The 15777-nt window shown below is 39.5% G+C and overlaps 1 protein-coding gene across 3 annotated transcripts in view; it reads right to left on the minus strand.

The window, feature by feature from the left end:
• Positions 1-619: 619 nt before the first annotated feature.
• LOC127438970 (glypican-5-like) overlaps positions 620-15777 on the minus strand; it is a 60333-nt gene continuing 45175 nt past the window's right edge. For all 3 annotated transcript variants that reach the window (XM_051694923.1, XM_051694922.1, XM_051694924.1), the window contains one exon: positions 620-4319. In XM_051694923.1, coding sequence (XP_051550883.1) covers positions 4138-4319 — 182 coding nt within the window. In that variant the 3' untranslated portion in view covers positions 620-4137. The remainder of the gene's footprint in view (positions 4320-15777) is intronic.

A 15777-nucleotide genomic window follows, 5' to 3' on the forward strand; every position in this document is an offset into this window, starting at 1 on the left:
GGGAATGTTCACGTCCATGCTGACAGCTTAATTCGCATCTAAATAACAAGACACAGCTAATAAAAATAAATAAATAAAATAAAGCAGCATAAATTACAACATGTCTTCTGAATGACATGATTATTCATGATGTGTTCTGGGGGTGACTAGTCTATAAAATTGCCAGCATTGCTCATTTATGGTCTACATAGTATGTTGTCGGAAATTATTTATGTAATAGACACTAATTCAGTTCAGATCAGGTCTTCTTTTTTGACATGGGATTCGAGGGGCAAAGCATTGCCACAGGAAAATAAATAAACTGCTATCAGATTAAAAAACATGCATTACCGGGTTTTGGGGGGTGGGGATGGGGTGTTGAGTCCAACAGCAAAAAGACCAAGGGAATCCCCACTGGTCAGACCAAGAGAGAAAATATTGCCCACCCTAAAGGTCAAACTGGCCCCCCCACCCCCCCAAAACCCGGATCACAGATCACATCCTAGTACCGGCCCTGTTAGAGGTTACTGTTGATACAGAAAAAGTGCTGAAATAGGAACTAAAATTTACATTTCAAAGAGTGCCTTAGTGAGAATGAAACAATGAGAGGGAAAGAGATGAAAAAGACATTGCCACTCTGAAAATCTGATATCATTTTATTGATCGATTTGTGTGCGAGCACTTACATTAACAAATGACATATGGTACTGTCAGAGCTACATGGAAAAGCCAAATCTTAAGACTGTGATGTTATGGCAAACAGTCGTAACATCTTGGAGAAGTGTTAGAAGCCAGTGGTTTTGAAACTTTGTACTGTACATATAGCTAAAAAATAAAGTTTGAATATACTTTGAGTTAATAAAAAGCTATTTGCATACTTTTAAATGGTTATATGCACAACCCCACTATCCCATATACACACTTTGTATACATACATTTCAGTATAAATACTGTATGTTAATGTACAATTTGACTTTAAAAAAAGTCCTAGAATTGCACAAACAGGTAGATTGATAAAAGAAAGACTACATTTTCTTCTCGCTCTTTCTTGAATATAATTCACACACACAATAGTACACAAATCAAAAAACATGGGCAGACTTCCCAATACCTTTAAAGGGCAGTGTCAATTCTTTCAGGATGTAACATGTTATTGCAAAACGTACTGAACCAGACAAGCTTAATAGAGCACTAAAGTAGGGTTTTGAAAGTAAAAAATTGATTAATTTTCTCCATAGATAATTTTTTTTTTGCAATAATGTAATTAACTAGGCATGTGCACATTCGGCGTCTTTAACATTCGGTTAACCGTGAGGTTTCATGAACAGTTAATTGTTTTTTCATCAGGATGTAAGAATAAAGAGTCTTTATTGCAATAGAATTTCATGAACACTACTCAAAATAGCAGCAAATAAAGAGCACAGTGAGCTATGAGCCTAAAATAGATATATTTTCAAATTATGAAATCTCATATTGAAGTCAAACAAAAATAATCAAACACACGCAGGTTCACATTTCCTTTGAGGCGTAACAGTCACACAAAGTCCCTTTTTGCAACCTGAACTTCTTCAGAATGTAGCACAATGAATGAAACACAACGCAGGTGTTTCGAGATGCATTTATAAAAAATAAAGTTCTTTTTAACTTTACTTGGTGTCTAAGCCTTGGATTTTTTACTTTGATTCAACACAACAGTCAAAGAGGTCCGTCCAGCGCATGTTAACAGTATATAGAAAAACAGTGCAGACACAGACAAAAGCATGTTTGAACAGCTCCTAACTCACCCTATACTGGAAAAACGGACCCAAACCGGGATGGAAAACCCTGTAGTTTGTTGGAAGACTTCGAGTTCATGTCCGGTTGAAGACATCTGGTTATTCACGTGTAGAATAACCAAATAGTGATTTTGGTATTTGAATGGTGGCGTGTCAAACGTTAACCGAATGTCGACTATCCGTGCACATCCCTAATATAAAGACAGAGCTACCATAAGCTGTGAGCCATTGTAAAAACCATAAGTCAGTGTGACTTCTCAGTGAGATTTCCTTTTTAATGAATCCTCTGTGAAATACTACACTACCCATAATCCTGAAGAGAAATCCACCAATCAGAGAAGTCACTGTTACCATGGAAAAAGATAGCAGCAAAAACCTCAACAGTGTCCGCCCACTCCAATAAATCATTGTGAATTACATGTTTGTAATTAAAGGCCTTTGCACACCAAAAGCGAATCTTTGTCGTGATTTCTTGGCCCGATTAACATTTTGAATCGAAACAATGCATTCCTAATGAGCCATTCTCACCTGGAGCAAACAATCGCGCCAAATCACGCATCGACAAACCGAAGCTTTTTTTACTGTGAGTGTGATCATTTTTTTTCTTCGCCAGGCAATAAAATGCCCCGACCAATAAAATATTAGCTTTAGATCAAGTGTCTGGAGCTGCTGCAGTTACCAAAACCAGCGAAACAGGTAGCGCTAAAGTACAGAAAACTGTTTTGACCACCAAAATTAAACGCTGAAGGAACTTGAGGATGAAATCCTGAACCAGCAGTGAGGATGTGCGCCATGGGAGAAAGGTGCCTCAGGTTGTCCCTGGCAGGAACTCAGACTTACAGCCTCCATATGGTTAGGATTAGGATGGGGCCGGGATTAGGGTATCTGCTGCCTGCCAGGAACAGACAGAGGCACCTTTGTACAATGGGCTGAGGACGTGTAGTTCATTTGCATAAAATGCCTTAAAAACTGAAAAAAAAAAAAAAAGAAAATATCATATGGGTTCTCTTAACATGTAAATTATATTGCTGTATCACTGCCTTGCAGCCCCTTAAAAAACCTCTCTGATCTTATGTGGATTGTCTTCATAATTTATTCCATATAGCTGAATTTTTTGCCTTTGCATTTAATATTACTTGAGTTCTCTTTTTTCTTTACTATAACATTTATCGTGGCATAGTTTCATTGTATCACTTTTTTTAATGAACATCTTTACAGATCATATTTTTTTCTTTGCCAAATATTAATTACATTAATGCTGTGACTTGCAGTGCACTGTATGTCTTTGTATCAAAATGCCTTTGTATACCAAAAACATGGTGGTGTCTCGACAAAATCCTTATTTCTGTGCAATTGTTAATAGTCCTTAACGGCTGTCGTTGGCAAGTTTTAGTATCTAATAATGGGTCAGACTGAAGATGGTTTTGTTGGGTGAGATCTGTGTTGTATTTCTTGCATCATATAGACTCTGAGCGTTTAAATGCTTTCACGTTTAATTAGTAACATGTTATGAGCAAATGTACCACATGCAATAAGATACAATCAGCATTGTTCCAATCGACAACATCTGTTACAACAGTCATTTTATGTGTGTGCATTACGCTGTGATTTTAAAGAAACATACTTAACACAATATATAGAGAATGCCTGGCATTGGCACGTAATCAGCATTGTTCCAAATGATAACATGTTTAAACCATTATTTTTTTACCCCTCTCAATTCTTTCTGATCACCCCTCAGACTGTGCACACATGATAATACTTGTGAAGTCAACTGGACCAGCAGGTGAACTGAAATAGTTTGTGAAGTGTCTAGAATGTTTTCTTTTTCGTTGAGCAAATCCAGAACAAACTCTTCATCACTGCTACAGCATGTAGAGAAATGTGTTTTCTGTTTTCTATCTACTTGTCAAGTACTTCTCATCCATCATATGTGGAAGGCAGACTACCTCAAAGTTGTGCTGAGCCACCTACCATACCAGGGTAAAATTGCTTGTCGATTAGCGCCACCTTTTGTAAAGGGGTGAATGTGATAACAGCGGTCATTCGCGTTGCTTCTACGCGCAAGGGCCATTTGTCGGCGATTCGCCTCTCGTATTTGCGTCGCCTTTGGTGTGCAAGGCCTTTAGAATCTACATAAAACCCTTTAACTGAGCAAACAAGCCAGTGTGAATAACCAGTGATTTTTGAACAGGCAACGTGAATGGTCACATCCTTTGGGGCCGACTTAAGAACATACTGAGCATTTGAGGAGATCAGCTGTGTGCGATGCACAACATGAGACAAGTGTGCAGGCTTCTAATGGAACTAGTGCAAATGCATGCTTGAATCTTGAGTCTTTTCTTTTCCTGTTTGTTCTGATCTTTGCACTGGACTGTGAGCTTCAGATAGTGTCGGACAACAGGAGGAGGAGTATCAAGGTTAAGAGAAGAAGAACTAGGATGGGTGAGATGGTCGGGGTGTGGGCGGCTCCTTTGACGTTCACCCCTGGTTTGGGTCTGGGTTTGATTGGGGTATTGGTTCCCCATGGTGGAATTTGTATTCTGATTTTCTTCTGAAGGTTCACTGCAGGAAGGAGGGAGAGAGAAAGAGGAAATAAACAAAAGACGTGTGAGAATTACTTGCAATTATCACCTTTAATTACAGGCAAACTATTCATATGGGTGTAATTAGTGTTAAGAATTAAGAACTGGTTCTTATTCAGAACCAGCTCCATTTTTAAAATAATACTGGAACACATGACAGTTGGGTCCGTAATTGGTTCTTGAACGTCTTCTCCAATACTGACATTGTATCGAGAATATCCTCACATAAAAATATAGATTATACATTTTTGGGGGGATTTTATTTTTGAAATACCATGAAAATGTTACATTATAATGTGCATAATATTTACAATTACCATTTTATCCTCAGAATTCTAGAGATATTAATAGAGGTATCGTATTGGTATCGGCAGTACTGGCATTGATAGTACTTGGTATCAGATCAGATAGAAAATTTGTGGTACCGCCCATCCCTAACATCTGCATTCTTCTGCCAAAGTTGACAGGGGCCGGATTTACAAAACATTCTTAAGAATGAAATTCTTAATCACAATTCTCTTCTTATTTTAAAACTTAACAAAAAGGTTATGAATATTTTGTATTCCCAAAAAGACTTTAAAAGTACACAGCTTGAATCAATGAATTTCATAAGATTCCCATACTTACGGCCCGGGAGTACTTCGTTTTTGTGTGTTCTTGATTGGATCGCTCCCGGTCGACCGCATTGCCTTTCAAAGTACACTTTTTTGACCGTGAGCGAATACAAACGCGTTCGATGCATGCGCACTACGGTTGCTTTGCGATACTCTTTTAGAACAGTCAATGGCTGTGCAGTGCGCACATAAGAGGACTGAAAATCTGGGACATTTGCGGACAGTCCAAGCAGACTGTTTTGATGATGAAATGTGCATCATGCATACTGTACATGATGCATACTTTAGATTTTGCATGTAAACCTGTGCACTAGTTACTTTAGGTAGCCCCACCCACAGTTAAATTTGATTTGTCCGAAAGCGCCGCATTAAATATCAAATATGTTCTTATTGGAATGCGATTTTATATATACATCTGGCTCCAATGTGTGATGCAAGATGTCATTACAGGGAGTTGCAGTTGCTGTGTGCAATCACACAAGGAAAAAGTCATTTAGAGATGCGCAAAACAATCCCTCTACAGGAGAAAGACTACATTGGGAGCGAGATGTGGTTACAGTGATAAATGTGCATCACACATAAACCCGAACACGCACACACAATAATGGTGATTTTATCTCCTGCTTGAACATATGTGCATTGCACAGCAGATGAAGAGGGCCATACATCAACACCAGGCTAAGAGCCGTGCGTCGGCGTGCGCTCACAAACAGAAACCAACAGACGGAACTCAGCACATAAACGTGTCATAATGGAATGATACATAGTGACCATGTGGACATAAATGAGCGACTTAATGTGGCGAGACATGTGGAAGCCTATGCATACAGGCACAAAAAACACATTCACTTCCATAGGAATGAACAATCACAAAGGAGATCTCTTTAATATCTCAATTCTTTCTCCTAGCCAGTGATGATATTAAATGGAGAGCAAATTGAGACTCAAAGTGACACTTAAAAGAAAACGAATACTTAAAAGAAACGGCATCAAGTGTCCTGAGCTATGAAAGAGCAACTTCTAAGCAGTAAAATTTTCCTGGGCAGATTGATGTTTTCAAGGCCTCTGTTTGCCTAATTTTGCACACACAACACATTCGATCCAGACACAATGAAGCATTGTAGTGAGACAAAACAAGCGGCACGCCTCTTTACAATGAAACTCAACCTGCGATTTGCACACACTAGCCATTGTGCGATGTGCACAATACACAAAGGGTTCATTTATCCGCAATAACTAGGAGGTGATCTGTTGATGCCAATTAAAACGGTAAATGTATCCAATTCGTATAAGACTAGAGAGCGAATGCCCATAGGGCTGGTTAGTACTGACATGAAAGATGTGTAGAGAGTATATACTGTATGTGTGTGAAAGGGCTTCTGTGGAAACAGCACAATCACATATGGCATATAATATCACGCTAAATATGCAATAATTGTGCGAAATTAGCTGGTGCTGAATGTGAGAGTGTTGGGAAGGATTTTGATCCATGGCTCAAATTTATTTCGCATTTTGCTTTTATGTTACCTCTGCAAACAGTATTGGCAGACTGCTATGGTGTTTTTCACAATGGAGATTTATAGGTATAATAATTGACTTTGCATGGGCTATTTTAGAATGCCTAAGTGTCTAGTTTAAGCCCGTTGTAAAGAGCATCTGCCACACAGGGCAGCTATTTACACCCCAGTAGTCTGGTGAAACCACAGGAGTATACAACAAATCAGTCAATAGATGTTGCTGTGCTGGTGTGGGGTGTAAAGACAGTGTGTGATTGTGTATTGTTGTTCTAGCGACCGCGGTTCGAATTCGCCTTTTGTCCCACTCTTTTTCCCATCCGATTTCCTGATTTCACTCTTAATATTTATTTTAATACTACATATAATAATAGATAAAAATGAATATAAATGTTGATTTCATGTCACAGTGATTTGGTCACAGTGAATTTCGAGGAGTGCAGAGAAGGGTTTGATCTGGAGAAGGGGTCTGTCGATCACACTCGTGACCATGGCTCCACCGTGGATTGTGTGTATTGCATCACTGTATGACTAATATAGAAACCATGTTTTCTGGCAGAAACCAAAGTTGTAATGCAATTAACCATGGTGTTAGTACAGGAATATGATGGTAATATAGTAACCATGGTTAATTTTGTGCTTACTGTAAATTTACAAAACTACCATGGTGAAACCATGGTTACAGTAGTAAAACCAAAGTTAATTTTTCTAATGTAAGGTTAGGGTTAGGTTTAGGGGATGAGGTTAATGTAGTGTGTCTGTGGGACTCTAAATAAACACAATAAACACACTGCAGTGATACCCATATACTGTATGTTAGTATTTAAATATGGGTGCAAATAGTATCTGACACTATTTGCACCAGGGTTGGGGTGCAAATAATATCTGCCACTATTTGCACTGGGGTGTAAATAGCATATACCGTTATTTACACCAGAGTGCAAACAGCATCTGCCAATAGTTTTTCACACAATGTTAGTATTGCTACAAATGCATTTATATTGCCGTTATGCTTCTTTTCAGAGAAATGTAACAAAATGTAGACTTTTCTTACCCCATTGGCAAACAACAAACCGTTTTTAACCACAAACTGTGGCTGGTCCCTTTCCATGTTTGTCAAACAGTCTCTTCCTGTCTATTCTTGCTGAGAATAAGCTTAAAAGTTTACGCAGATAATAAAAAGGAAGCAAGACTAAAGACCAAAATATACTTTGGTTTTTCATGTGTCGGTATGATTCGCACACAAGTTCAAGTTCAAGTGTTTTTTTTATTGTCGTTCAACCATATACAGTTAGTACAGCACACAGCGAAACGAGACAACGTTCCTCCAGGACCATGGTGCTACATAAAACAACATAGGACAAACACAGGACCACATGAGACTACACAGACTGAATAAGACCTACACATTCCTACATAAAGTACACGTGCAAATGTGTGCAAAAAGTACAGGACAGTACAATAATTACTAAAAAGGAAACAGGACAATAGGCAAAGTAAGAGACAGTGAGAGACAGTGTAGCGCCGACCAGTACACATTTCTAATCTGAGTAGTGCAAAAACATGACACTTTCTAAAAATGCAGAATGTAAACATAACATACTATGAAATAGTGTTCTATGGACATAGCACTTATTGAGGTAGCAGCCAGTTATAAAGTGACAATGAATTAAGTGCAACTCTGGACATGTGCAAAAGTTGGATGGTGTACAGGTGTGTGTGTGTGTGTGTGTGTGCGTGTGTGTCAGTCCAGTCTCTGAGTATTGAGGAGTCTGATGGCTTGGGGGAAGAAGCTGTTACACAGTCTGGCCGTGAGGGATGCTTCACCAGACGGCAGGAGGGTGAAAAGTTCGTGTGAGGGGTGTGTGGGGTCATCCACAATGCTGGTTGCTTTGCGGATGCAGCGTGTGGTGTAAATGTCTTTGATGGAGGGAAGAGAGACCCCGATGATCTTCTCAGCTGTCCTCACTATCCTAAGCAGGGCTTTGCGGTCCGAAACGGTGCAAGTCCCAAACCAGGCAATGATGCAGCTGCTCAGGATGCTTTCAATAGTCTATAGAATGTGGTGAGGATGGGGGGTGGGAGATGTGCTTTTCTCAGCCTTCGAAGAAAGTAGAGACGCTGCTGGGCTTTCTTGGTAATGGAGCTGGTGTTGAGGGACCAGGTGAGGTTCTCTGCCAGGTGAATACCAAGGAATTTGGTGCTCTTGACGATCTCCACAGAGGAGACGTCGATGTTCAGCAGAAAGTGGTCACTCTGTGCTCTCCTGAAGTCAACAACCATCTCTTTTGTTTTGTCAACATTCAGAGACAGGTTGTTGGCTCTGCACCAGTCCGTCAGCTGCTGCACTTCCTCTCTGTATGCTGACTCATCGTTCTTGCTGATGAGACCCACCACGGTCGTGTCATTGGCGAACTTGATGATGTGGTTCTAGCTGTGCATTGCTGCACAGTTGTGAGTCAGCAAAGTGAACAGCAGTGGACTGAGCACACAGCCCTTGGGGGCCCCAGTGCTCAGTGTGGTGGCGGTGGAGATGCTGTTCCCGATCCGCACTGACTGAGGTCTCCCAGTCAGGAAGTCCAGGATCCAGTTGCAGAGGGAGGTGTCCAGGCCCAGCAGGTTCAGCTTTCCAATCAGATGCTGAGGAATGATTGTGTTGAATGCTGAGCTGAAGTCTATGAACAGCATTCAAACGTATGAGTCCTTTTTATCCAGGTGGGTGAGGGCCAGATGGAGGGTGGTGGCAATGGCGTCGTCTGTTGAACGGTTGGGACGATACACAAACTGCAGTGGGTCTAGTGAGGGGGGCAGCTGGGTCTTGATGTGCCTCATGACGAGCCTCTCGAAGCACTTCATGATGATGGGTGTGAGTGCAATGGGACGGTAGTCATTGAGGCAGGACACTGAAGAATTCTTCGGCACGGGGACGATGGTGGAGGCCTTGAAGCACATTGGAACGACGGCGCTGCTCAGAGAGGTGTTGAAGATGTCGGTAAGAACATCCGCCAGCTGGTCTGCACATGCTCTGAGCACTCTGCCAGGAATGTTGTCTGGTCCAGCAGCCTTCCATGAGTTGGCTCTACGTAGAGTTTTCCTCACATCAACCGTGGTAAGACATAGCACCTGGTCGTTGGGAGGAGGGGTGGTCTTCCTCGCCGCCACGTCATTCTGCGCCTCAAACCGAGCGTAGAAGTCGGTGCGCATGACTCTAATTTTGTACATGGACTGTCCACATGCAGCCTAGATTTTCTTAACATTCAGACAGTCCGCATCTTTGCGCATCGTCATGCGAATGTATCAAACGCATCTGAATGGGCTTGCGGTTAAAAAGGTATACTTTGAAAGGCTGTGCACTTGACCGTTGGCGAAACCTAATAGCATGCAGAAAAACTAATTATACCCAAGCTTTTAGGGGCTGTTCTGACAGAATGTGTTGTTTTGCTAAAAAAGCTAGACACTGCTCAACTAACAGAACACAACGCAGGTGTATGTAGACTTGATACGGCATATAAAAAATGTGCCGCTGTAAAAACAGTGAGATCCGGTGCAGTGGACAAAGATGCCTGTTTAGTGCATATTTACAGTATTTAAGTGCTGTGAAAAAGTGATTTCTGATGTTTTTTGTGTATATTTCATACTAAATTGTTTCAAAAAATTAAAACAAAATCTAATATAAAACAAAGGCAATCTTAGTAAACACAAAATACAGTTTTTAAATGATAATTTTATTTATTGAAGCAAAAAAGTTATCCAATACCAACTGGGCCTGTGTGAAAAAGTTACTAAATCCTCAAATCTATGAAACTGCATTCATAATGGGGTTCAGCTGGACTAGACACACCCAGGCCTGATTACTGCCAGCCCTGTTCAATCAAATCAACACCTATATAGAACTTTTTCAGCAGCACGAAGTTGGCTAAAATGTCTCACCCTGTAGCACACTATACCAAGGTTGAAAGAAATGCTAGAAATGATGAGGAAAAAGATGATTGAAATACATCAGTCTGAGAAGGTTTACAAAGCTATTTCAAAGAACCACAGTGAGAGCCATTATCTCCAAAAGGAGAAAACTTGGCACAGTAGTGAACCTTCCCAGAAGTGGCTGACCATCCAAAATTCCTCCAAGAGCACTGCAACAACTCATCCAGGAAGTCACAAAAAAGCCAAGCACAACATCTAAGGAACTGCAGGCCTCTCTCGCATCAATAAAATTCACTGTTCATGACTCCACTATCAGAAAGAGACTGGCCAAAAATGCCATCCATGGAAGAGTGGCGAGGCAAAAACCACTGCTAACCCAGAAGAACATTAAGGCTCGTCTGAATTTTGCCAAAAAACACCTTGATGATCCTCAAAGCTTTTGGGAGAATGTTCTGTGGACTGATGAGTTGAAAGTGGAACTGTTTGGAAGACAGGGGTCCCGTTACATCAGGTGTAAATCAAACACAGTATTCCACAAAAAGAACATCATACCTACGGCCAAGCATGGTGGTGGTAGTGTGATGGTGTGGGGATGCTTTGCTGCTTCAGAGCCAGGGCACCAAAATTTGACCACAGCATTGTGAAAGACTGATCTCCAGCTATCGGAAGCATTTGGTTGCAGTTGTTGCTGCTAAAGGTGATACAACCAGCTATAAAGTTTAAGGGGGCAGTTAGTTTTTAACATTGGTGATATAGGTGTTGGATAACTTTTTTACTTTAATATATATATATATATATATATATTTGAAAACTGTATTTTGTGTTTACTCAGTTTGCCTTTGTTTTATGTTATATCTCCTTTGAAGATCTAAAACAATTTAGTATGAAAAATACACAAAAACAGAAGAAATCAGGAGCACAGCACTGTATAAAGCAGATGGACGTGAACGGCCCCAAAGGCAATTTAAACAAGTTGACTGCATTTTACCAGACGGCCTACAACATCCTGGACAACTGGAAATCTCAGGTTTAATATTTTGATTAGAAATTTACACAGCTTAGTTGTTTAATGCCAACATGCAACAACACCCCACACACTGAAAACCAAAATTGCTTTGACATGTGGCCACTCATTCGTAAGGCAAAGGCAAACAGCATAATTACGCCTCCATAAAACCATGTTTACACTGTCTATCAATCACGCAGGTGAAGCATAACCACAAATGACAGCAAGAATGATTGAATTTTACATCTTCCCATGAATCTCTAGTTGTTGCAGGGACAAACCGCCACAGATCACATGGCAAACTCACGAGATCTGAAACTATACTGGCAGAATAGATGGTACGCGCGACACCTCACAGAACACAGCCAGCTGACTGAATATTTTATTCTGACAGTGAAGTGTGCACTGGGCTCTCTTTGGCCTAGTTTCAACATCTTATATACAGCCTAATTCACAAGAAACAATGAAGAGCCTACAAGATTTATATATAAATGTACTTGACTTGATTTGCATTTATGAAGCTGACCTCTTGGGTTTATGTCTTGTGTATCGCTTATGTTACTTTCCACATTTTGCAACATTGTTATAGGCCATCTAAGTTAATCGTAAATGAATTAGTTCACCAAAAATTGAAAATTCTGTCATCATTTTATTCAAAACCATGACTTGCTTTTTCTCGTTGATACACCAGGTGAGATAATCATTAATATTGCTGCATTCAGTTTTTAGAAGACATTGTCATGATAGACATAACGTCTAAGAGCAGACAGGGTACTATTGTTAGTTTGTCCGCCCACAATGTGGGTGTAATTATGTGTGGTAGTTGGCAGTCACTAATAATTTTGATGTTTATAAGACTGAAGACAAAACATGTCCATTCATTCATTTAGTTTCGTTTTTTTAGTACCAGAGGTGAGAAAAGCAGGTGTTGAAATGCAATCTCCTACCAGCTATGCCAACCTTACAAATGAGACGCACACGGCGAGTTTAGGCAACAAGTCGCAAGAAATTCCAATTACATCTACTTCCTTTATAATTAAGGCAGAATGAAAAAAATAAAATAAAAAATTATGTTCACATACCAAAGAGTGTTCAGGACTCTGATAATGGCTATAAAATCCCCCAACTTGCTTCTTCAGTAATTTATGTTAATACGTGGCTTGTTTTTGTTGAAACCTGTAATCACTGATACTGTTTTATGGAAACCACTATGGCAGCAGTGCTAGATTGCTTCAAAACAGCAGACAAATTATAAAGGTGCTAACTTTTATTATGGCACTATAAAAAAATATGTATCTATTATTATGACACCACCATTCACAGTACTGTGGTACCACAATTGTGCCATAAATTAGTTTTATAGAAAACTAGACTTATATTTTACAAATACAAAAATATATACAAGTTCTCAAAGAGGCACTAAAATACTAACTAAACTAGGATTTGTACTTTTTTGAAAGAAAATGTGAGTGATGCCTGTGTGTGTTTTTTTCGCATGTTGCTATGCAGTTACTTTGGTGTTCTGAGTGCTTTTTAGAGAAATGCTGTGTGGTTGCTAGGGTGTTCTCAAAGAGCCACTAAAACACTCACAAAAACTTTATTTTTACATTTTCGAAAGAAAATGTGAGTGGTGCTTGCTTGTTCAAAACTTGCCGCCATAATGCTAAATCTTTTTAGCATGTTGCTATGCAATTGCTAAGGTGTTCCGAGTCCTTTTTAACACATGCCATGAGGTTGCTACGGTGTTCTGGGTGGTTGTTAGGTGGTTTATGGCTTTCCTTGCTAAAATCGGGAGTTCATTGCAAATTTGCCGTAAATTTGCCACTGATCATTTTCTGATCAAATGAGCTTTGCGGCAAACTTGCAGCAAATTGTCCATTATTGCCAAAGGTTGGCTGCAGGTTCACCACTACCTGCAAACATTTGTGGTGAATCACAAGCTCATTTGCATGTGAAAATAACGAGTGGCAAATTTGTGGCTAGTTTGCCAGAACTCTAGATTTTTTGTAAGGTTTGGATTCATCCTTCAATGTAAATCCTTACAAAAATCGACAGTTCATTGCAAATTTGCACAGATTTGCTACTTATTATTTTCTCGTGCAAATGAGCTTGTGATTCACTGCATATGTTTGCCAGAAGTTTGCAGCTCTTCACCGGAAGTGGTGAACCCCCGGAAAAGGAAAAGTCATAAACCACCTAACAACCACCCAGAACACCCTAGCAACCACATGGCATGTGCTAAAAAGAACTTGGAACATCTTAGGACGGTATTGGAGGAGCTAAGCACCAATGTTTAATACTTAGGTTTAGGGGTTTGTTCAAATCCCTAACCCTATTATGAGCAATAGTAACATATACGTATTTCTAGCCTTTGCAAGCTTCACTAAATTTAACCAATAAAAACATAGTCTGACCTTAAGCTCTGATTGGATATAACCAACACATGTGGACATACAGTAAGAGGACAAGGCTTAGATAAGGGAACTTTCAGTATAAAACACAAGGTCTGCAATAAATTTACAGCTAGAGGTTGAAACTAGCAACTAGCCAGTTCCCTGGTTTTACCCCTGGGACTCCATCTAATCATCCTCCTCTCATTGCCAGCTGTGAAACTGGGGGAAGGGTGAGAGAGCCAGTGGATCTAGCGGAAGCCTGAAATTATGTTAGCATTAAAGGGATAGATCACCCAAAAATGAAAATTCTCTTATCTTTTACTCACCCTAGTGCCATCCTAGGTGTGTATGACTTTCTTTCTTCAGCAGAACACAAACAAATCTTTAAAAAAAAAAAATATCTCAGCTCTGTAGGTGAATGGTGCTCAGACCTTTGAAGCTCCAAAAATCACATAAAGGAAACATAAAAGTATTTTTTGTGTTTAAATACATATCTTCTGAGGCAATATAATAGGTATGGGTGAGAAAAAGAACTATATTTAAATCCCTTTTTACCCTAAATCTCTACTTTAACTTTCACTTTAAAGTGAAAGTGAAAATGGAGATTTAGAGTAAAAAAAAAGACTTAAATTTTGATCCTAACCTCCCCTTACAAAAAACCTAAACCTGCCACAAATTTGCTACAAGTTTGCTGCTCATTATTTTCACATGCCAATGAGCTTGCGATTTGCTGCAAATGTTTGCCATGTTTTTTTTGTTGTAGTGGGGAACCTCCAGCAAACCTTTGGCAACAATGGACAATTTGCCGCAAGTTTGCCGCAAAGCTTGTTTGCATGTGAAAATTATCAGTGGCGAATTTGCGGCAAATTTGCCATGAACTCTCGATTTTAGTAAGGGTCTCCTCAACTAGTCACATTGTTTGAGGTATCATTGTTGCACCAAAAATGCAGGAGTTAGGTGCTGAAGATTAATACTTCAAATCCTTTTGCTTAAGTATGAGAAGTAGTAATGGACACTATTTATAAAAGTTTACATGCACCATAATAGTTTGATTTCAGTCAAACTAAAACAATAGTTTGTCTCTTTAAAAAGTAATGTTAATGCTTTAGTCAGACTGAAATCGTCCTATTTTTGCAAAGTTGGACTAACAGACCTCGATAATACAATTGTCGCTTGGCTTCATCCAGCATGCATACATGTTAATCGGACCACATTAGGCCATGGCAAATACGCGTTGAGGTAACTTGCAACATACAGTATATTTAATCCATATTTGACATCCTTCCTTCAAATATTTGATTGCGCATTGTGTCATGTATACTTGGACAGACAGTTGAAGACTTCAGCTCGACTAAGCAAAAACCAGTTGTTAATTTTTTTTAACTATGCATGTGAACGTATATGTGCGCATGTGCCCTAGAGAGCTAAGAAAAATAGACATACTGAAAAAAGTAGAAAAAAGCAGGCACTGACAAACAAAAGATGTGCACATGCACTGTAGATGAGGTCACCTTAATCAGAGTTTTCCAAGCTGTCAGGGCATGCCTGCACCAATGTTTGATGCTGGGAAATAATCTGGTAATTATAAAGTCAGACACACATGAATGACAATGTGGTAACATGAGTGCAACCACAGGTATGTGCTATACAAACAACAGTCAGTGGTTCTGAAATAAATAATAGTTTTTTTTCTTAGCAATTTATTCAGAGACTGTTGTACAGTACATACTGTATTATACGTAGGTGCTTTTAATTATGCCATTTTTGCAAAACATCGAGTAGTATTTTCTTTGTCGTTTCATACATTATGGTTGATGCAAACAAAAGCTTTTGGTCTGTCAAATTTAAAGACACCAGGAAAGTAAAATATTACTTTATTAGCTCTGAAGCTATCTATATGTCAGGGTACTCTTAAAAGTTGACAAAATTTACTTTTAGCAGATAAACGTCCACTTTTAAAATGGACATTCTCTTTCGAGAAAACAAACCA

Source organism: Myxocyprinus asiaticus, chromosome 50, assembly GCF_019703515.2.
Source record: "Myxocyprinus asiaticus isolate MX2 ecotype Aquarium Trade chromosome 50, UBuf_Myxa_2, whole genome shotgun sequence".
Taxonomy (NCBI): Eukaryota; Metazoa; Chordata; class Actinopteri; order Cypriniformes; family Catostomidae; genus Myxocyprinus; species Myxocyprinus asiaticus.